The 22913-nt window shown below is 39.7% G+C and overlaps 1 protein-coding gene across 2 annotated transcripts in view; it reads right to left on the bottom strand.

Moving 5' to 3' along the window:
* Nucleotides 1-9071, bottom strand: part of ATRNL1 (attractin like 1) — a 678243-nt gene extending 669172 nt beyond the window's left edge. The window contains exon 1 of one of the 2 annotated variants that reach the window (XM_027112688.1): nucleotides 8409-9071. In XM_027112688.1, the coding sequence (XP_026968489.1) occupies nucleotides 8409-8701 (293 nt within the window). In that variant the 5' untranslated portion in view covers nucleotides 8702-9071. The remainder of the gene's footprint in view (nucleotides 1-8408) is intronic. The other variant, XM_027112689.1, reaches the window with a different exon arrangement.
* Nucleotides 9072-22913: the final 13842 nt, after the last annotated feature.

The raw sequence follows: 22913 nt of genomic DNA, 5'->3' as shown, positions 1-22913 counted from the left end.
GTAGGAAAAAATCCAGTTCTTCTCTACTATGTGCTTCTTCCCCATAAGTCTCCTTTACTATTCACACAACCTTCGCTTCCAGTCACCAAATGTATGGAGGTTTTTCCCCACCACCAAGGAATTCACAGGCAACAAGCAGAGTGTCCAAGAATTCAACTCAATTCTGACACTATCTAACAGGAAACAGCATCAGATCGCACAGGTTAAGGTTTCAGTCCCACAAGACTGCCCCCCCACTGAACCCTGCCCCACTTCAGAAACCAGTTGCAAGCCCAGATACCACCTATGCTTCTGACCAACTGGCCACAGACTAGGGGATCCAAGGACCCCTTCCTTGGGTTTAATTAATTTGCTAGAGAGGCTCACAGAACTCAGACAAACATTTTATTTACTAGATCACTAGTTTATTATAAAAGGATATAATTCAGGAACAGCCAGATAGAAGAGCTACATAGGGTAATACATGGGCGAAGGGGTTCAGTGTTTCCCTGCCCTGTTAAGGTGCATCACTCTCCCAGCACCTTCGTGTGTTCACTAGAAGCTCTCTGAACCCCAAACTTTGGGGATTTTATGGAGGCTTTATCATGTAGGCATGATTCAGCATATCTCTACTTTCAGCCATTCTCCCTTCTCAACAGAACGGGGCCCAGGGCTGAAGATTCCAAGCTTCAAACCATGACTTGGCCTTTCTGGTAACTAGCCCTCATCCATAAGCCATCCAGGAGCTACTACTATCACCAGGGAAATTACAAGGGTTTCAGCAGCCCTGTGTTAGGAACAAAGGTAAAAGATGAACATTAGAACAAGAGATGCTTCTAGTGCTCTTATCACTTAGGAAATTATAACGGTTTTAGGAACTCTGTGCCAGGAACCAGGGGCAGAGACCAATATACATTTTTCCGTTATCTCAACTCTCAAAATTAGGAATAGTAGGGAACTTCTTGAACCTAATAAAGGGCATTTATTTTTAAAAAGCCTGACATGCAACTAACATGATACTTCATGTTTAAAGACTGAATGTTTTCCACCTAAGATTGGAAACAAGGCAAGGATATCCACTCTTGTACTCATATTCAACATCAGGTTGAAGTCCTAGCGAGTACAACAGAAGAAGAAGAAAAACAAGGGCATATAATGGGAAAGGAAGAAGTAAAACAGATGCTATGATCGTCTGTATAGAAAGCCCCAAAGAATCTACAAAAAAAAAAAAGCTACTGAAACTGAGTTTAGCAACATTGCAGGATACAAGGTCAATATACAAAAATCAATTGCATTTCTACATAATGAAAAAGAACAATTAGAAACTGAAATTAAAGGAAACTATCAATTACAATAGCATCAAAGAATACAAACTATTTAGGTATAAATGTAACAAAATGTATGCAGTATCTGTATCTGAAAAAAGAAATCAATGAAAACCTAAATAAATGAAGAAATATATCATGTTGATGGACAAGAAAGTTCAATATTGTCTAGATGTCAATTCTTCCCAAAATGATCTCTTGAATCAACACAATCTCAATCAAAATCCCAGCTTTTTTTTTTAAGAAATTGACAAACTGATTCTAAAATTTATGTGGAAAAGCAAATGAACTAGAAAAACCAAATGAATTTTCAAAAACAGAAGCAGAGTTGGAGGAATCTCACTATCTAATTTTAAGTCTTACTATAAAGGGACTTTCCTGGTGGTACAGTGATTAAGAACCTGCCTGCCAATGCAGGGGACACGGGTTCAAGCCTTGGTCCGGGAAGATCCCACATGCCACGAAGCAACTAACCCCCTGTGCCACAACTACTGAGCCTGCACTCTAGAGCCCGTGAGCCACAACTACTGAGCTCATGTGCTGCAAATACTGAAGCCTGCACACCTAGAGTCCATGCCCCACAACAAGAGAAGCCACGACAATGAGAGGCCCGCACACCGCAATGAAGAGGCAACCACTCGACACAACTAGAGAAAGCCCTCATGCAGTAACAAAGACCCAACATGGCCAAAAATAAATTTAAAAAGGAAAAAGACTTACTATAAAGATCCAGTAGTCAAAAGAAATGCATTTCCCAAAGTAAAGATACATGAATCAATAGAACAGAACAGAATCAAGAAATAGATACAGAGAGAGAGACATCCACCTCATTTTCAACAAAGGGGCAAAAACATCAATGAAAAAAGGATAGTCTTTTCAGGAACTAGTCATTCCATAATGAAAAAAGGATCAATTTACCAATAGGATATAATAGAAAATTTCATGCACCTAATAACAGAGCTTCAAAATACATGAAGCAAAAATAGATGTGACTGCAGAGAAATAGATAGTTACAAAATTATAATTGAAAATTTCAATACCCCCTCTCAATAACTGACAGAAACAGAAAATCAGAAAGGTTTTATAAATCTTACACATAACATCATACTTAATGGTTAAAGATTGAATATTTTTCCTTTAAATCAAAAAACAAGACACAGCCAACCACTCTTATCACCTGTATACATCACTGTAATGGAGGTTCTAGCCAGTGAAATAAGGCAAGAAAAAGAAATGAAAGCCATCCAGATTGCACAGAAAAGGCTTATAGTATTTTTACTTGCAGACAACACAATCATCTATGTAGAAAATCATAAGGAATCTACAAAAACTACTACTACTACAACTAATAAATGAGGTTAGAAAAATTGAAGGATACAAGACCAAATACAAAAATCAGTTGTATTTTCATATTTTACACACACACACACACACACACACACGTATATATAATTTACAATAGCAGCAAAATATATTAAGTACTTAGGGGAAAATCTGACAGAAGAGTTGTAAGACCTGTTCACTGAAAACTTTTAAATATTTTTGAGAGATTAAAGAAGACTTAAATAAATGGAGAGATATACCATGTTCACAGGTAAGAAAACTCAATATCGATAAGGTGTCAACTGTCCCCCAGACTGATGTATAGATTCAATACAGTCCCAAATAAAATCCCAGCAGGTTTTTTTGTAGAAACTGACAAGCTGATTCTGAAATTCATGTGGAAATGCCAAGGACATAGAGTAGCCAAAATAATTGAAAAAGAACAAAATTGAAGGACTTAAACTCCCTGAATTCAAGACTTATAAAGCTATAATAATCTTGACATACAAATAGATCAGTGGAACAGAGTCCAGAAACAGACACACAAATATACGAATAACTGGTTTCAACAAAGATGCCAAACCACTTTAGTAGAGAAAGGATAGTTTTTTTCAACAAATGGTCCTAGAATAATTGGATATCTATACGCAAAAAAAAAAAAAAATTGAGATCCATACCTCTCACTAGATGTGGAATTAACTCAAAATGGACTATAAACCTAATTGTAAAATCTAAAACTACAAAACTTCTAGGAAAAAAAAATAATCAAAGAAAATCTTTGGTTTAGGCAAAGGCCTCTTAGATATTGTGCCTAAAGCACAATCCATAAAAGGAAAAAAATGATAAACTGGAATTGAAATTTAAAACTTCTGTTCTTTTTTTTTTTTTTCAACTTCTGTTCTTTGAAATCACCGTTAAGAGAATGAAAAGACAAGCCCCAACATGGGAGAAAATATTTGCCAATGATATATCTGATAAGGAGCTAGTATCCAGAATATATAAAGAACTCATAAAAATCAATAATAAGAAAAAACAATTTTAAAAATGTGCAAAAGATATGAACAGATACCTCACCAAAGAAGATCTACAGATGGCAAGTAAGCACATAAGATGCTCTCATTAGTCATTAGGGAAATGCAAAATAAAATCACAATGAGATACCACTACACACCTATTAGAACCGCTAAAATTTAAGACTGACCATACCAAGTGTTGGTGAGGGTGTAAATTAACTGGAACATTCATACCCTGCTGGTGGGAATGTAAAAGATACAACTACTTTGAAAAAGAGTTTTGTCATTTTGTTAGAAATCTATACTGAAGGAAAGCGGCTCAGTTAGTTGCCTGGGGACAGGGAGAGGCAGCGGAAAGGAGAGGGAGGGAATACAAAGGGGCACATGAAACTTTTGAGTGTGACTGATACTTTTATAATCTTGATTGTGGTGATAGTTTAAGAGGTGCATATATATGTCCAAACTTTTTAAATTGTACAGTTTATTGCATGTCAATTATACCCCAATAAAGCTCTTAAAAATAATTTTTAAGAAAAAATTACAATTGTAATTTAATAATTCATTATGAAAGTGCTAAAAAGTAAAAATAGTGCTATAAGAGTACATAACGAGGGGTCACATAGTCTGAGGAGTCAGAAAAGCTTCCTTTAGACACTAGTATAAGCTAAAATTCAAAGGATGCTTAGTAATAAGTCAAGCAAAGACCACATAGGAAAGACGGTTCAGAGGGATGTATGCATGTGTGTAAAATGCCCTGAGTCCAAAAGGAATGTGACACTTTCAAGGAATTTTCAAAGACCCAGGCAGGAAAACAGGAAGGGTGAGTCTGATCTGCTAAAGGAACCAAATTATGTAGACACATGGTCTTGAAAACCATGCTAGTACAAGCAATTTATCAATTTAGGATCCTAGAAACACTCAATTTAAATTATTTTAAAATCTATTGTGTGATTTTATGGTTTAATAATGTAAAAAGAACCCATGGATATAAATTACATATTATAATCTTAGTTTGAAATAAAGAAGACCTGGGGACAGGGAATATTCAATTTAACTTTATAGTTACTGATAGCTTCCCTATTATTATTAAAAAGGATTCCAAATATGTGCGTGTGTGTGTGTGTGTGTGTGTGTGTGTGTATACACACATATGTTGGGGTTGTTTTATTTTTAATAATAACTTAGGGAATGGGGGCTTCCCTGGTGGCGCAGTGGTTGAGAGTTCGCCTGCCAATGCAGGGGACATGGGTTCGTGCCCCGGTCCGGGAAGATCCCACATGCCGCGGAGCGGCTGGGCCCGTGAGCCATGGCCGCTGAGCCTGCGCGTCTGGAGCCTGTGCTCCTTAACGGGAGAGGCCACAACAGTGAGAGGCCCGCGTACCGCAAAAAATAATAATAATAATAACTTAGGGAAAATATTGACACATTTAACCCTGCCACTTTCTGTTTACAATAGCAACCTCACTCCTGATATTATATCTTCATTTTGCTGTCAAAATAGAAATAGACTACTTCCATTATAAATCTGTGAAATTCATTAACCATACTTGACTGACTTAAGAGATTTTGAAAATATCTATATACATTAAACACACAATAAGATTTAATAGATGATTTTAGAGAAACAGTCAATAAATATGTTTTAATAATATACATTTATAAAATATTCACAATATAATGAGTTATTTTCCAATCTCAGAACGTTAATATCAGCTATTTTGTTTACCTAAGAGAAATTAGAAGTCTTAGGTTTCTAAGTCACATAAGCAAGAAAATGTCCAAGTTTGACCTCAAATTATTAATTTATATAAACATAAATCTCAGCTACTCTACAAAAATAATTCTAAAGAACTGGCTTCTAATAGAGAATGTTATTCATTCAAATAGGTTATAGTAAAACATTTTCTACTCCAATGTGATACTAAGCTACCCAAGTAAATGTAATTCAAATTTGCATATATCATATCCTTGATTATTATATTTCAAATTGGCACTGTCCTCTCTGATTCTCAGTCCTAAGTCTTTTAGTCCAGCTTTAGCTGATGATCAGTGTTTGTTCTGTTTTACCTATGAGAGGAATGGCTTGTAATTCTGAGAGTTTTATTCTTTTCAAATGGAAACAGAAGACTGAAATCAATCCTAAGAGAACTGAAGTACCACTCTTGATACCATATTTGCTTCTGCATTTCTCCCTCCAACCATCAATCTTCTGTTCTAAAGAAGCATTTGAAGGATACTCATTCCCTAGTGAAATCCCTACAGTAGGAAAAAAGCTATGTTACCATGGAACCAGCCAATTAATTTTGACACCTGCTTACCAAGATTGATCATTTTTGATGTCTGTTTGTTAGGTGGCTATCCTTCAGTTAAGTAAAAGATTTTCAAGATAATTAATGAAGTGAGAATTTCCAGTTAAAGTCTTTCCCACTGTGCCATTACTTCAAATGCTGGATAAAACAAGCCACCATCCTCAAATAAACCTTTCTTAGCTTAGCATGTACTTTACCAGGAAGAAATCTTTTCTTCTAAATTGATTCTTCCGTTTAACATTAAATACCACTTTTTTCTTTACGCTAAGAGAATACATAACAAAACACAGAGTCGTACCAGTTATATTTACTCTAACTAATAGCTTGTATTCCACAGAGAAATGAAAAAGTACTTACTAATAGGGTACAATGAATCATAGGAAACAGCTTCCAAGGAAATGAATATTCAATGATTAGTCCAGGGTTTATTGTTATTTAACTATATCTATATAAAATAAAAAACTAGTCCTCTTTTACTCACTAATGTATCTTTCACAAACACCAACCATCTCTCTATATTATTTAAGCTGATTTTAACTTGATCTGTGATCTTTCCTACTAACTGAGACAACCTCTGCTAGTGAGGTTACAGGCTGCTGATCTGGCTGATTAGCAATTCCACTACTATAGAATGTAGACAGAAGCTTCTCAGGACTGCAGCAATTTCTGTCCTCTTTAGAGAAATGGAGCAATTCCACCCACCCAAAGGCCAATGTCCCTAACTTACACATGAATCAGGCAATCTTCCTATTTATGTACCAAAGGATATAAAAAATGGATGTGGCTTTTTTCATTGTTGACTACCAGTTCATATGTTCAAAATCCTCTCTTGCTAGGTAAAGAGGCTGGCTGTTATGATCAAAGCAAAAGTTTAAGAACATTTAATTTATAAAGACTGCTAACAAGCACAGTTCGATAAGATATCTTTGCAGACCTTGAAACACTTTTTTAAACTTTTAATTAGTACCTCCACCAAATTTTTTTTAAATGTAAAACTACAGTACTATGGCTAATTTGTGAAATTATGAAGCTAGGAAACATTTTAACTTATTGCTACAGATGAATTTCATAAAACTTCATTCTGAGATTTCACTTCCAAAAATCTCTTGTCAATTAATTTAAACAGTAAGATCTACTTAAATTAAAAAGTCCCATTTTTAAAAATACATTTTTTACAATGAGTTTTCAGGGGCACTGTCTTAACTGGCAAGTTTTTTTTCAAAAAGAGGAAAATATGCTGTTTAAAACTCCCAGGAAATTTTCCTATAATACATTATTAGCAGGTGAACCATATTCCTATCTTTGCCTTAGAGCCCAAGAGACAGTTCACTTACATCTTGCTATCACCCTGACAACAAGTAATCTACATAGTGCAATTTCAGAGCTACTAACCCAGCCAGCAAATTTCATGTGAAGTACCTAGAAAACCAAGAAGTTGAGGTACTTAGTGACTGTTATGTGCAAGTTGTCAGATGGACACCCTATTGGCCTCAACTATCTTATCTGCTGCTCCCCCCACATTCACCCATTTCTTTTCATATCAGACAGCAACGCAACAAACATCAACCAATGGAGGAAAGTATCTTTACTGTTGTAAAGCAAGCTGCTTAGGGCCTTGAGCTTCAAAAAAACGAAAGTGCTGCTCCCACACAACAGCTGATAGTCAAAGAACCAGTTAGAAAAATCTTTTATCTCCACCACATTAAAAAGTCCAGGTATTTCATCCTCTTATCTAACCCAAAGTCACTCTTGTATTTCTCAATTCAAGACTGTCCTCGCAAATTCAACATAGTATATTGGCTTAAAGTAAATGTTCTAGAGTTAGACTGGCTGATTTGGATTGCCTCGATTTCCCTCTGTAAAACCGGTATAGTAATTCTAGTAACTCAGAGTTGGTGTGAGAAACAAACGAGATAACCCACGTAATGGGCTCAGAACAGTGTTTGGCACATAGTAAGGCCATCATAAACTCTACTTATGATCACTATTACTAAATACACTAACATGTTAGCAGTGCTTACCTCTAGAGAGGGGAGTAGGATGGGGAAAAGGGAGGTACTGGTAGACCAGAACTTTTAACCTTTAAACTTCCGTATTGTTTGAATGCTTCACAATGCGCAAGTATTTCACGAGTTACGTGCATAATTTTTGATTAAAAAATAGTGTCCTAACAAAATGGTGTTTGGCACCGTAACTGAATGTGAAAATTTTGACGATCAGGGGACCAGAGTCGCTGCGGACAGGTGGACCATCGGGAAAGGCTTCGCATCCACGGCGGTCGGTGCGAGACGCAGGGCCCGAAGTCCCCGAGGCGCGAGGGCTGGAGGGGGACAGCGCGGGCCCCGCTCCCGCAGCGCTGCGGGTCGCTCCCAGTCGGGGGACCCGGGGCCGAGAGAAGGGGGGAGGCCGCGACGGATGCGGGGCAGGGCTGAGGTTCGGGGTCCGGCGAAGGCACTTACTTGAACCTGCCCTGGCAGTGCTGGCACTGGTCCCCCACCCAGCCCGGGTCGCAGAGGCAGGTGGAGTTGACACAGCGGCCCGAGAAGCAGGAGCCGGTCCTCTCGCAGAGCTTGGACTGGGACACCTGCGCGTAGAGCGCCAGGTAGAGGAAGCCATAGCACAGCAGCCAGCTGTTCCCGTCCAGCAGCCAGAAGGAGGCGCCGCCGCCACCGCCGCCCGCCGGCCGAGCTTTCCACGGCCCCGGGGCCGCCGGCTGCGGGGGACCAGTGCGGGCCCGGCCCCCCGGTTCCATCTTTCCCAGCGCCCCTGCCCGGCCGGGATGCGCTCTCGGGCGCCTACAGGGATGCTTCAGAGGGGAAATCTAGCCGGAGAGGAGAACACCGCGCCGCTGCCGCCGCCGCTTCTCCTCCTCACCGGCGCCTGCTCCAGTCCCGCTCCCTGGTCAGGAGGGACAGATCCCAGACGCTGTCGCCTCCGCTCGGCTCCCTCCAGTCGCACTCGGGCATCGCCTCTCCGTCTCCTGACCTTGTCCGCGGCAGGCCGAGCCCACCGCCACGGCGCCCCGGGCCGGGCCGGAGGCGGGGAGCAGGAGATGCAGGCTGCGCGGGGCGCTCCGGAGGGGACCTGCGGGAGGGGGAGGGGGACCCAGCGCGCAGCCCCGCCTCGCCCACGGCTCGCGCCAACCTCTTCAGCTCCCAGCCCGACGCGCCCGGGAGGGCGGGGGCCACGGGAGCCCCGAGGTGGGCGCGCCCAACGCGGGAGGGGGGACTAGGGAAGCGGGGTTCAGCCTCGCCCGCCCCGGCCGGCCGCCGGCGGCCCCCCAGAAGCCATTTTCTCTCCGGTAACGTTAGCCAGATGCCGGTGCTGCCTTTAGAGCCCGCGGGGTGCTGCGCCGCCTCCCCCACTCGCGCGTGTCTCCGCTCCTCCCCACACAGGCCCTGCGCGTGGTCTCGCCCCGCCCCTACCGGGACCAGGGACTCCTCCGCGCGTCCGCACAACCCGGCCCGCCGGCTGAGGGGAGAGCGGCCCGCCAGGTGTGGCGCGCGGGCCCGCCGTACCCTTCCCCTCGGCGTGCCTGGGAAGTCGGCCCCGCTCGCACCGCGCGCCTCCTGAGCCCCCCCAGACGAAAGATCAGATCGGGACCGGCTTCGCAGCTTCAGCAGAAAATAAGCCCTTCCCGTCCGCTGTCTACAGCTGCAAAAGTGCAGCACTTTTCCCCCAGCGCTCCCCGCTTCCTCCGTCCCATCCTCCAGCCTATTTCTTTTTTTCTGAAAAGAGAAAAACTCCAACAACACACAAAGAGCTGAGCATGTGCAGCAGGCAAAAGTCTTAAAGGCACCGCACTCCGACCACTTTGTGGGGTCCGCAAGAACGGAGAGGGGCGGGGGCTAGGGCCTGCGGGGGTCGCGGAGCCGGTTCCGCAGAGGGGCCGCTCCCAGGGGGAGCCATTTCTTGCGCGGAAACAGTGACTCCCCGCCCCCAACAAAGAGCTGCGAGGTTCTGAGCCCCGGGCGCGCCGCCCCTCTCCGACGCTGCCTCGGAACCCCAGGTATCTCCTTTTCTGCTTGTCAGTGTTTCCTCCTCCATCTGGGACAATATTCTGCCTTGAAAAATACTGCAACATCGGGGCTTTTTTCAGAAGAGCAGAAATGATGCCCAGAAAAGAGCCGTTTTTCCTTCCTCGGTAGCAAGCTTTCCTCCTTTAGATGACTTTCCAAGATTTGATGGCATATGCTGAAATTTTTGCTTTGTACTTTTGTGCCTTCACTAAACAGGCTGTTTGAACCCTTGAGAAAGGAAGCCGAACACAAATTGCAGCCTCGTACACTCGAGTCACAGCAATATTTTTGGATCCCCACCAAAGAAGAGCAGGCAGTATGAAAAAGAATTTGAAATCTACCAAAAGCATTTCTGACAGCAAAAGGAGAAAAAGTTTTTGTTGTAACCACACAGTCATAATATTATTATTAAGATTCAATTCATGTATATTTGGGGCATAATGTACCCATGTCATCTCTTTTAATCTGTGATCCCCACTTTGCAGATGAAATCCTCCATTAACCCCATTTTGCAGATGAAGACAGAAAGACTCAAAAAGGTTGAAAGATTTGTCAGACAGGTTAGAAGAAAGCAATGAACCGAGCGTTAAACACAAGTCTGTGCTTTTTCCACTACTTACTAGGCGGTTTCTGTTGGCTTTGTTCTAGTTTGGGGAAAAAAATTTAAGTGTTGGCTTGGTTTGCAAACACCTCGGCGATGACTTAAGGAGGAAAAAAAGGTCCAGAAAGACGTGGCTCCTTCGGAAGTAAAAAAGAAAAAGGAAAATCATGATTTTCATTTATGGAACAAACAAATCACAATTCCCCCAAAATATCAGTACCAGAAATGTCAGTCTCAAACCTAAAAAGGACAGCTCCTTCTTTTCACATCTTTTCGATATCAGTATGCCCCTTAGAGACTGCTTGGGATGGGGGAGAAGGAGAGGAGAACATTTTGGAACGATAATTAAAAGGAGGAAATTGTTCTGGATCACACCTTTTAATTTCCATGACTAAAATCCGGAACTCTTTCTAGTATTAACCATGCATGAACAAGCCCTGTTGCCTTCTCCATTCTTCTCACGCCAACCAAAGTTTAAAGTCAGCCACATCTTTCTCACATCTAATGTAGAGTTGCTTTCAGACATGTGGAAGGTGGCCAAACTCTTAAAACCATCACTGAGTGTGAAGGTAACTCGATACACAGGAGCCACTTTAACAAGAGAGATCACTGCTCAGCCACATTACTGAAGGTAGGCTATATTTAAGCAAAGCGTTTGCCCATTAAAAATATATATCTTTTAATCTTCTAACCACTATAATCAGCTCAGTACTTTAGGTTACACTGAAGAACATGCAGCCCCACAGCCCTCCTCTCAACGTTGCCTTTAGAATCAAGCTGAATATATTAAATTTATATAAAATTATTCTCATAAGGATCTCACAGGATTTGCACTTGCCCTATATCCTGTTTTTCAGTCAGCATTTACTGAGTAACTATTATGAATTTAAGCAGGAGAAAACAAAGATGAATAAAACATGATTTCTACCCCTGGATAAGCTTATCTTTTATTAGGCTTACTAGATTGGGAGTTCCTTGTACAGCTGAGTGGCACATATTTTACAAATGTAGACCCAGAAAACTTAAATGACTTACAATGGTTGCACAAAATAGTGATAAAGCTTGCCCAGACTCTTGACTGATGTTTCAGTATTTTCTTTGATCAAGAAATTGTAAAACTCCAACATGATGTTATCTTTTTTCCAAAGAAGGAGAGTCAGCATCCTAGCTGTGCTACACGACACTACAATAATTCATAGTATTGGTAATAGCAGTCATAAATCCAGCAGAAAGGTGAAAATTTACTCCAAAGAGGTAGTAGGGGAAAAGTCAGTTTTACTGAAGTAGGATGAAACTGTTAGGATTGGAATTATCTATTAAAATAGCTCCAAGGGGAAAGATAAGTATATTTTCTCAACAATTAGCCTTATATCAGGACCTTGAGATATTTGGGTGAGTGTGTTTCATTTCCATTCATACCATCTAACAATGGTACTATAAAAGGCAAAAATCTAAGACTTCACGTTGCCAAATTGAAGGAAATGAAATTTTTTTTTTTTTTTTTTTTAAGAACTAGAAAAATGATAGATCCACTGCTCTGTTGATTGCCATTCACGAAGTAAAAGATCCTATTTGGGCTAATGAACCAAAGGAGCCCCTTCTCAGTTGCTTGACTGAAGAATGATCTCTACTCTGGTTTTTATTCATCATTTGCCTCGTAGGAGGCTTCTGAAAGCAGCTAAGGTAATGAGAGCTGTAGATAGCCTGGCCCCAAGAGCCAGAAATGCATTCATTCAAAGGGACCCTTAGTGCAATTGGGGCAGTATTTTTAAGATACTGATAGAGCATTAATGGTCTGTGAGATTAGACAGTAAAAAAAAAAAAAAAAAAAAAAAATCACCTTTAGGTACTCATTAAAACATTATTGATCATATTGAAAATGTTGATATGACTTTGACCTGAACCCCCCTCCCCGTACCACCAAAATCTAACACTCTGCTTTCACTTGGATTCATTCTTTTATTCTATCAGTTTCTCTTGCTGTCACACTTGCAAATACACACGTACAGTCTGATCCTGCCAATTTTTCAACTTAACACATTTCAAACATATTGTCATAAGTAAATCCAAGGGAATAAATCCAAAGATTCTAAATTTACTATGCTGGCTAATACATTTTTTTTTAACTGGAAAATAAAATTTAAAAACTAAACTTTTTATCCTAAATATTCAGACTTGCTACCAAAAAAAGTTGATTGCAGCAGTCAATTGCAAAAATTTGTCTTTTGTGAAACTTAATTCAATAAAATTATGGGCTAGGACTTCCTATTAAGCATAGTGGACTAAGTATGTGTATTTACCTCTGCTCTGAACTCTACCAACATGGCAGAAAATGTTTTTTAATTTTTAAAGGTATAGACTCACAATGACAAAGAAAATGAGAACATAACCAACTAGTAGCTGAACGATATCAATGTATTTGGAAGAGTCGATTCATTGGAAGGAGGAAAGTGAATGGAGAACTGGTACATGCCTGCAAAGATGAATTATAATAAGGAACAAGCCTGTTTCTCCTGAAGAGCCCAGGAAAGCCTCAGGATTCAGAAGCAAGAGTTACCATGGAAGGTAAAAATGGGGCTTTAGGATGAAAACTGGGGGGAATGGATGAGGGCAATATAAGGACCCACAGTACCCTTCCTCACCCTAAGCAGCTAAAACTAACCCAGACCCAACTCTGACAGGAGGTTAAATCTCTTGAGAAATTGAATCAGAGAGTTTCTAGACTTGGGGCACCAGGGATTATAGAAGGAGGGAGTGAGGTACACAGCTGAAAATGGAGAGATTAAGTGAAAATCTATATATTGAATGGTATCATTTTGCTGCCTCCTTTGCCTACCTGTTCCCAGAACACTATAGCCAACTGAATAACCCCAGGCAGAAACCTGATACCTATCTGCAAAAATTGAATAGTCCAAGAGAAAAGATACTGTCATTCAGGGTCTCCCAACCAAATGGCAAACCTACAACGACTGAAGCCAAATGGATCACCCTACAATGAAGCCTCTAGTCAATAAGCCCCACTCAATAATGTTTTTCATGACTCCCTCTTAAATATAGACAGCAAAAGTTCATTAGACATAAAATACAGAAACCAAAACAGAGAAAAGGAAATTAGAGAAAACATAGTCAAAGTAATAAGGGAAGGTTTTGCAACCATGAAACAAGTACTGGATACTCTTTAAAAATATAAAAGGACACTCAGGAAACAGAAAAATAAAAAATAGGACAGCCAAAATTAAAATGCAATAGAAAGTTTGGAAGGTGAAGTGTAGGAAATCATCTAGAAATTAGAATACAAGAAAAAGAAGGTGTCTCCACTTATAGAGAAGGGAAAAACTAAGAAAATTAGAAGCTTTGTTAAGATTATGTATGATTATAAATTATTTATCATATGAGTACATTTATTAATGTGATAGTACATTAATGCACAACTCCTATGTAGGAGCAGAAAAAAATTGTCTAGATTAATTTATTCAACATAAGAATATTTCCCAGAACTAGACTGAGCCTCCAGATGCCTAAAACACTGAGTTTAACAAGACTCACATATTGGGGGGCAGGAGGAGAGGGAAGAAGGAGACAGGCAAATGCAATGGTATCCTCAAGTATGAGGATAAAGACATTTTCAGACACACAAACCTTCATAAATTTTGTCTCCTAAGGGACCCTTCTTTAGGAAACTCCTGGAGAATGAAACAAAGGGACAAGAGGCTGAACATAAGAGAACTGTGAAGGGATATCCTAGAATGATGGACAGCTGTGCCCCAGCAGCCAGTCCAACCTGGAAACAGAGGCTGGGGAGGGAGGTATCTAGGAAAGTAATGCATATGAGTGCTTGAAACTGTTGGAGCTTTTGGGGAAAATATTAACAATATGTGACAGATCTTGGAGTATTTGGGTAGAAAACAGAATAAGCCCACAGAGACCTGAGTAAATGAACAAAATGAAGTGATTGTTGGCTAGAAGAAAGGAAGGAAGGAAGGAAGGAAGGAAGGAAGGGAGGGAGGGAGGGAGGGAGGGAGGGAGGGAAGGGAAGGTATTTGGGTAGAAAACGGAATAAGCCCACAGAGACCTAAGTAAATGAACAAAATGAAGTGATTGTTGCCTAGAAGAAAGGAAGGAAGGGAGGGAGGAAGAGAAAGAAAGGAAGGAAACCTATACAAGACTGTTCAGCAGGAAACGATAATTACATAGTCGTAATAAATGCTCACTATTTATTTAACCAAAAATATATAAAATGTCTCTATTAAAAAGATGGGAGGGGATAAAGAAGGATAGTGCTAAATCTTAATTCCTTAATAAGAAGTAATTGCAAGTCCAAAACTGATAAATCCAGAAATAGCAGTATAAGTATACTACACTGAAGAAAAGTTGAAAGCTGCTTTCCCTTAGGGGATAGGGAAGAGGAGAAGGAGATGCAGCATTTTATTATAAAGCTTTCAGTACTCTTTGATTAAAAATTAGGGCTTCCCTGGTGGCACAGTGGTTGGGAGTCCGCCTGCCGATGTAGGGGACACGGGTTCGTGCCCCGGTCCGGGAAGATCCCACATGCCGCGGGGCGGCTGGGCCCGTGAGCCATGGCCGCTGAGCCTGCGCGTCCGGAGCCTGTGCTCCGCAACGGGAGAGGCCACAGCAGTGAGAGGCCCGCGTACCACAAAAAAAAAAAAAAAAAAAAATTAAAAATTACTTCTAAAATATACAGAAATAATAAATAAATAAACAAAAATATGCGCCCCTAAGAAAATAAAAAAGATGGCATGGAGCCTAAGACTCATAGACACTTGAGTTTGATTTCTAATTCTTCCACCTGTATATTGGTTACCCTTTCATGATCCATTAACTTCTGTGATTCAGTTTTCTCACCTATAAGATGGGTATAATCAAACTACCTGTCAATGCCCATTTCAGAGCTGAGATGAGGGACCAAACAGAATAGTATATGAAAGAGCCTACTAAATGGTAAAGTACTATACAAATTAATACTGTATATTAATATAGTATATACTATATTTTGTATTATAATATATTAAGATATATTAATAATACTGACATTTAATGTTCAAAAATTACTCTTAGGAACAGAATTAGTCCTAATCCCATGTGATGGAAAGGATTATTGAAAGAGATTTGGGCAATACAAAAACACAAAGAATGAGACAGAGCTGTAAGAAAACTGTGTTATTTTAAAGATGAATCTAGTCCAAGATCTTCATTTTGCAGATGAGATGCTGGGGCCCAGAAAAGTGAAGTTTTATGCAAACTCACACAGTGGCAGAGCTAAGTCTGAAACCCTAGTTCTCCTGAAATGCGGTCCAGTTTTCTTTATCCTATACCTTAACAATTCAGGCTAATAGGAGAAATTTTCAGGTTGGTCATCCATACCTAGCTCCAGAAAGGCCTTCCAAGGCTCAATAAAGTTAAGTGACTTGCCCAACATCCATAATAAGTTAGCGACAGCAGAGGCAAAACTAAACCAAAGGACAGACCGTCAAAGATTGAACCCTGTATCAAACACTTGGAACAGAGTGAAAAGTTGCCAGCAGAGCTAAAGGCAGACATTGAAAGCCCAGCTCAGAGTCTGCAACATACAGATTATCAATTAATATCAATTAACTGGCTAACTAAAGTTCCTGCCTAAGTATGGAGAGAAAAGGCAGAGAGGAAATAGACATACTTTAAAAAAAAAAAAAAGACAAATAGAATAAGCCAAGTAAGCAACAAAATTTCTCTTGAAAATGAAGGTATAAGAATTTGACTTAATGGGGACTTGCTTGGTGGTGCAGTGGTTAAGAATCTGCCTGCCAATGCAGGGGACACTGGTTCGATCCCTGGTTGGGGAAATGACACAGAGCAACTAAGTCCATGAGCCACAGCTACTTAGCCTACGTGCCGCAACTACTGAAGCCCAAGCGCCTAGAGCCCATGCTCTGCAACAAGAGAAGGCACCACAATGAGAAGCCTGCACACCACAACGAAGAGTAGCCCCGCTCGCCACAAGTAGAGAAAGCCCACGCACAGCAACGAAGACCCAACGCAGCCAAAAATAAAAAAAATAATAAATGTATTAAAAAAATAAAAAAGAATTTGACTTACTGAATGGGAGAAGGAGAAACAGAGAAGGAAACAAAGGAGGAAAGGGCATGGCCCAGTGACTGACAAAAAATGTCAAGATAGGGTGACTAAATTTAGAAATCTCCAAAGTATTCCAAGACAACTAATAGGCCTCCCTATCTTCTCCCTGTTGGGACAGTGCTGAAAGGAATTAGGCATGGGGGAGATAAAAATGTCAAGGACCTTTTCTCTATTCCATCCCCAGGATGTCATTTGCTAGTACCTTCCTTCTTGCAAAAGGAGAACAAAACCCTTTTTTAAAAAAAATTCAGTTCTATCAATAGAAATGTACAAAATTTCAATTTGAATCAGGTAACAAAAAAGAAAATATTGTACTCTTTTGTTTCCAGAAGTCATCATTTTTCCCCGATAGATAATTCTAATTTCTCCAGATGACTCATTAGTTATCACTGCATTATGCTGTATCACCTTACTTCCAAATAAACCAACTTTAAGAAAGGTCATACACTGAAAAAATAGTGTCATTGAACACAAAGGTACTTGTAATTTTGAGCAACAGAAAGAACTGCTTTAGTTGTGAGAAAACCCAATAACTGCTACACACTCTTAAGACACTGCCCATATGTAGATAAAATAGGTAGAATTTCTATAAACCTCAGTTGAGTTGAGGTTTGCTTCATGTTCCCTCTGTTTTAAGAAAAAGTGAGTCACAGTAAGAAAAACAGGAAGTACTTAAAAAACAAAAACTCCCAAGCGAAATAAACAATTCATATGAACAATAACATACTGGCTTTTAGAAAGCTGCTTGGGGTCCTGACCTAGGAAAATATGTTTATGTTTAGTGGAAAAGAACATGAAAGAGAATTATGGACTCTCTGATCAGAAGAGACTAAGCCATCAGGGTGCAGCAAGGTTTCCTTGAACAGAGCTCAGACACAGAGAAGAACCACAAAACAGCACACATATAAAAAAAGAAAAATATCTGACAAATGATAGCCAGGCCCCACAAATCCTGATAACACGACATTCTACTTATTAAAAACATCAGTCTTGGACGACTCCAGGCACAGTAATTTTGAAAATGTACACAAGTAAATTAAAACCAGCCTTATGATTCTTCTTATTGTAAGTCCCTCACCCGTATTCCTCTGCAAAGCTGATGTGAAATTTAAAATTAAATTTAAAAAAGGTCAACATGAACATTGCTGATTTTAAGCAAAAACCCCAAGTTTTCTATTTTTAAATTAGAATGTAGTCGGAAAGTCTTTCTGCACATGAAGAGGATGTATATTTTTCTAAGATAATTGCTTCTACAGTAAACAGAGAAAATGTTATATCCACAACTAGGAAGCATGTGCAAGAGTTGTATTTATTAAATTATCTAAACCACTTGGTAACAGACATTTTCTAACATGCTTTATGGCCATGCTCTTCATCACTGGACACAGTCCTTTAGTTTATGGAGGTAGCACAAGATAGTGCCAAGAGGACTAGACAAAGAGCCACTAGACCCAAACTCTACAACCAAACAGTATGTGCCTCACTCGCTCTCAGTTCTTGCATTTGTAAAACAGCAAAAAATATTAGCCCTCCCTTAATGTTATAGGGAGAATCAAAATTACAAATGAGATAAAATGTCAAAGTTTTTGAAAAACTGTGAAGCCCTTTTTGTGCCTCCTTTTATTCTTTCTGGGAGAACACTGCACTGGGACCCACTGGGGCCATGTGACACTAAAGAGCCATGAAGCAAGGTCAGTAATTCCTCAGCATCTTGATCCCCCGTTGCAGCAGCCCAGCGCATTGCCTTATGCCGAGGTGAGATAAGGAGCCACACGTGTGGGTGACTGCAGTGACCACTGGAAAGGCCCAGAGAACAAAACACACTATCCCCACACTATAGCTAAAACTTGGAACTCAAGTTCAATGCTTTTATCTTTTAGCTTAAGGTTTTTGGGGCACTTGCTCTATTGCAAACGCCTTCGAAGGGCTAATGTGCTTAGTTTGTAACAGTCAATAACATGTGAGTATGAATGACTTTGTACCTATTCCTGAGAATAGTTTTCATAAGGAATATAAGAAAAGTATAAAGATGTATCACCTCCCCATCTACCCCTCCCCGCTACCCAGAACACACAGCACACACGTATGTAATGTGAACATTCTTTGACTACTACCTGGCCTGTTCGAAAGTAAATGAATCTGAGATGCCAGTAACACCCTTCAGTGATTTAGTATAATATGGTGTCAATGGAAGGAATGTTTCTATGTTTTAAAAGAAGTCCAGGGAATTCGCTGGTGGTCCAGTGGTTAGGGCTCCACACTTCCATTGCAGGGGGCACGAGTTCGATCCCTGGTCGGGGAACTAAGATCTCACAAGCTGTGTGGCGGAGCCAATAATAATAAAATAATAATAATAATAATTAAAGAAGTCCAACAAGAGAACAGACACAAAAGAATTAAATAGTAATGGTGGGATTTTAGACAGTGGCACCTGGTGAAAAATTTGACATGTACCTCATGGTGAATAGCTACCTACTTTAGGTGGAGATTGGACTAGCAGTAGGATTTTGGCATCTCTGACTACACAATGAATGAGTTTAAAGAAAGAATCAGAATAAGAGGTTAGGCATTTACTTGGAAACACCCTCCGCAAGCTCGATTCTGGTAGGAATCATCAGCAAAAATCCTGACTATTTTTAACAGCTAGGAGGATGCTTAAGGAAATGTCAATCTCTAAGATTACCCCAAGTCTCCTCTGCATAAATAATAACATCATTGCCGACAGATTCTTGGCCCAACTGATCTTCTTTTAAACATGCAGACTAGTCAAAACGAAATACTTATTAGATAAAGACTGGAAAGGATGAAACTGGAAATGATCACTCAAAATAAGAAAAAAATCAACCTCATTAATAAGAAAAAAATATGGGCATTCTGAGCTAGCCAGACACCAAAAATATGTAGGAATAAACAGCAAAGCAGCAATACTGTGCAATAACTCAAGGGAAACCACTGAAAAAGCCAGTGCCAGCACCCCAGCACATGCTCAGAAGGCTTGTAGATGCCCGACAGTCCCAGTGGGTGGACAATATTACATCAGGTGGAATATTTCCTCTGGCTTATGATCAGTGTATATGCCCTAAAGCCTCAGGACTTGCTAGTACTCATGATTTTTATTCTAACATTAACACTAACATTGTGGCTGCAAACACTATCCTCATTCACATGAATGCTTGATCTTTCTAAATCATCCCAAACTACCTGCAGCAATTATCCCATGATTTAATTCTTAAAGTTAATTGTTAAATTAAAAATAGACTCTTTTATTAGCTTAAAATTTTTCTGCTTTTTCATTTTATCAAGTGTCCTTTTAGTTCTTAATTATTAGAAAATATAAATAAAAGTGTTCAATTATCCTTCTCTTTAACATTTATCATTTTATAGCTCTTATCAGATTTCTACCATATTTCCTGTAACTAAAAAGTCCTAGCCATTCATCTCCGGGTTCTGTCTTGCTATATGTGCTGTAATTATTTTAGCTGACCTTGTCTAATTTATTTCTTATCTATCTCAGTCATTTTTGAGATAAAGAAGAGAAACTGAAACAGACCATTCAAAATTAGGATGTGCATTTTGTAAAATGAACATAAATTTCGTACAATATTTCCTATAACCCTTTTTAACTAGAATAGCTTCTTATTACTTATCTGACTACCACTACTCTTTTTTTTTTTTTTTTTGGCATTGAGTCTTCGTTGCTGCGCACAGGCTTTCTAGCGGGGGCTACTCTTCGTAGTGGTGTGCGTGCTTCTCATTGTGGTGGCTTCTCTTGTTGTGGAGCACGGGCTCTAGGCACCCGGGCTTCAGTAGTTGCAGCACGCAGGCTCAGTAGGTGTGGCTCGCGGGCTCCGGAGCGCAGACTCAGTAGTTGTGCCGTATGGGCTTAGTTGCTCCCCAGCACGTAGGATTTACTCAGACCAGGGCTCGAACCCGTGTCCCCTGCATTGGTAGGCAGATTCTTAACCACTGCACCACCAGGGAAGTCCTTACCACTACTCTTTAAAATGTATTCTTTGAACTATTCTTGATGATGTCTGCATGCTTTTCCAACAGGGTTAGAACAAATTCAATACCCATAAGGATATTATTTAAATTATTCCTTTCTGAGATGTATTAGAATCAAAGAATCTCAAGTTAATTTCCATCTTTGGTGTGATCATTTACTTAGTTAAGTAAAACATCTAGGTACTTCTAGGTTTCCATGATTGTGGGTTTTGAGTAATCCACTATTCCTTTCCCATCTGCACTAGATAATTATGATTAGAGATAAGCCCTCAACTTCTTTTGAGGAAAACTGTCCTTCCCATATCCTCCACTGATAAAGCCTACTTAGGCAGCCATGTTTTGTACACATGATTCTGCTCTCCTTAAATACTGATAATTAGCACAGATGCATGCACCAACCTGGGGGCAGCCAATCTTTAGGCTCACCAGCAGTTTTACAAGGTAACCTGATACAAAAGCACTAATCAAACAGAAATGAACTGGATCAATCAAATTCTCACATTTGAGAATTTGAATTAGGAAATATAGAAAGAATTAAGTAATTGAGAGCAGCAACTCAGGTTGAAAATTTGTGCAGAAAAAGGCAGAGAGACCATTGGGTAGAGGAGGGGCAAAAAGGGTGTAACTCAAGATATGAGAAGGTAGAAATTATGAGAAAGGAGAAATTATAGATAAGTAGCAACTCTGACATAGAGAAATGATAAAGTAGACGATAAGGAGATGTTTCTCTATTAGTAATTAGACAAAGAATCAGACACATGGAGAGTTGTTGAATCGTATTGCTAGCTAAGCAGTAGAGTGATGAGCCAAGAATTCCTGCTACTGAGAATTCTAGAGCTGCCTTGGATTCAAAATGGCCACTGAGTTCCCATTTCCATGGCTCCCATTCATGGATTTTCATGAGATTCTGCCTTGTATACATATTTATCCAATAACTCCATTACTTGAGCTGGCTTGAGTGAGTTTCTTATCCTAGAAATCCCAAGAGCCTAACTATGAGTATCACTCCAATCCAAATTTTAGCTCAAGTCACCTTCCATTACAAGCACTTTTCCCAGTTTATGTCACCTGTCCTTGCCTTGTGCTCCCACTCTGAACTCCCATGATGTCTTCTACATACCTCTACGATAACATCTACATCATTTCATGTTATATAGTCTCCTTTATAGACAGTGAGCCTACCGGAGGAAGAGACTGCCTTGTTCCAGTGCTGGAAAATAGTTGGTACTTGATTAATAGCTGTAAAACTAAGTGAATAAGTGAATGACTCTGTAACTATACTTTAATTTATTCTCTCCTCCAGATTATTAATAAATATATTAAACTTAGAAGTGAGCATTGGAAACATAAACAATCCAATTAAAAAGTGGGCAAAAACTTGAATAGATAGTTCATAAATGAGAATATCCAAATGGCCAATAAATATATGAAAAAATGTCTAACATCAATAGTGATCAGGGAAATGCAAATTAAAACCACAATAAGATACCACAACACAATGATCAAAATAGTTAAAATTAAAAAGACCAATGACATCAAACATTTCCAAGGATGTGGAGCAACCAGAATTTCATACATTGCTGATTAGAGTGTAAGGTGATACAACAGTAGTTTAAATACCTACCTACTTACGTGCGTACATACATATACACACACATACATTTATTAATCTTGATATACTCATGTCATGGAACATTATAAAGCAAAGAAAAAAATGAACTACAGATATATGAAACACCATGGCTGACTCTCACAGATACGATATTGAGCAAAAGAAGCCAGGTGCAGCCAACTACATAAGGTATTATTCCTTTTAAATAAAGTTAAAGAATGGGCAAAACTGATGCGTGTATATACAGACATCAAAATCATTGTAACCTCGGGGGGGATTACCAAGTGCTGGAAATATTCTATAACTTGGTCTGAGTGGGGGTTACACAGAAGCATAGAAATGTACAAATTCATTGAGCTATATATATTTAATATTTGAGCACTAAACTGTATGTATGTTATAACTCAATAAAAGGAGAAAAGTGAGCCCTGGGAAGCTGAAAATACACTCTTTCCTAGAAATGTACTCTTTGCTGGTATGTTTTGTAGATTTACTACATATATTAGCATTTAAACCTCATGGAGTATGTTTTGCTCAACAACAGCACGAATCCTTATAGCTGATAGCATGGTGTATTGGGAAAGATTGGGGATTA

This window comes from Aethalodelphis obliquidens, unplaced genomic scaffold (genome assembly GCF_003676395.1).
Source record: "Aethalodelphis obliquidens isolate GAN/ISIS:26980383/991018 unplaced genomic scaffold, ASM367639v1 scaffold11, whole genome shotgun sequence".
Classification (NCBI taxonomy): Eukaryota; Metazoa; Chordata; class Mammalia; order Artiodactyla; family Delphinidae; genus Aethalodelphis; species Aethalodelphis obliquidens.
The sequence above is the reverse complement of the archived record's forward strand: the minus strand, read 5'-3'. Positions and strand labels throughout refer to the sequence as shown.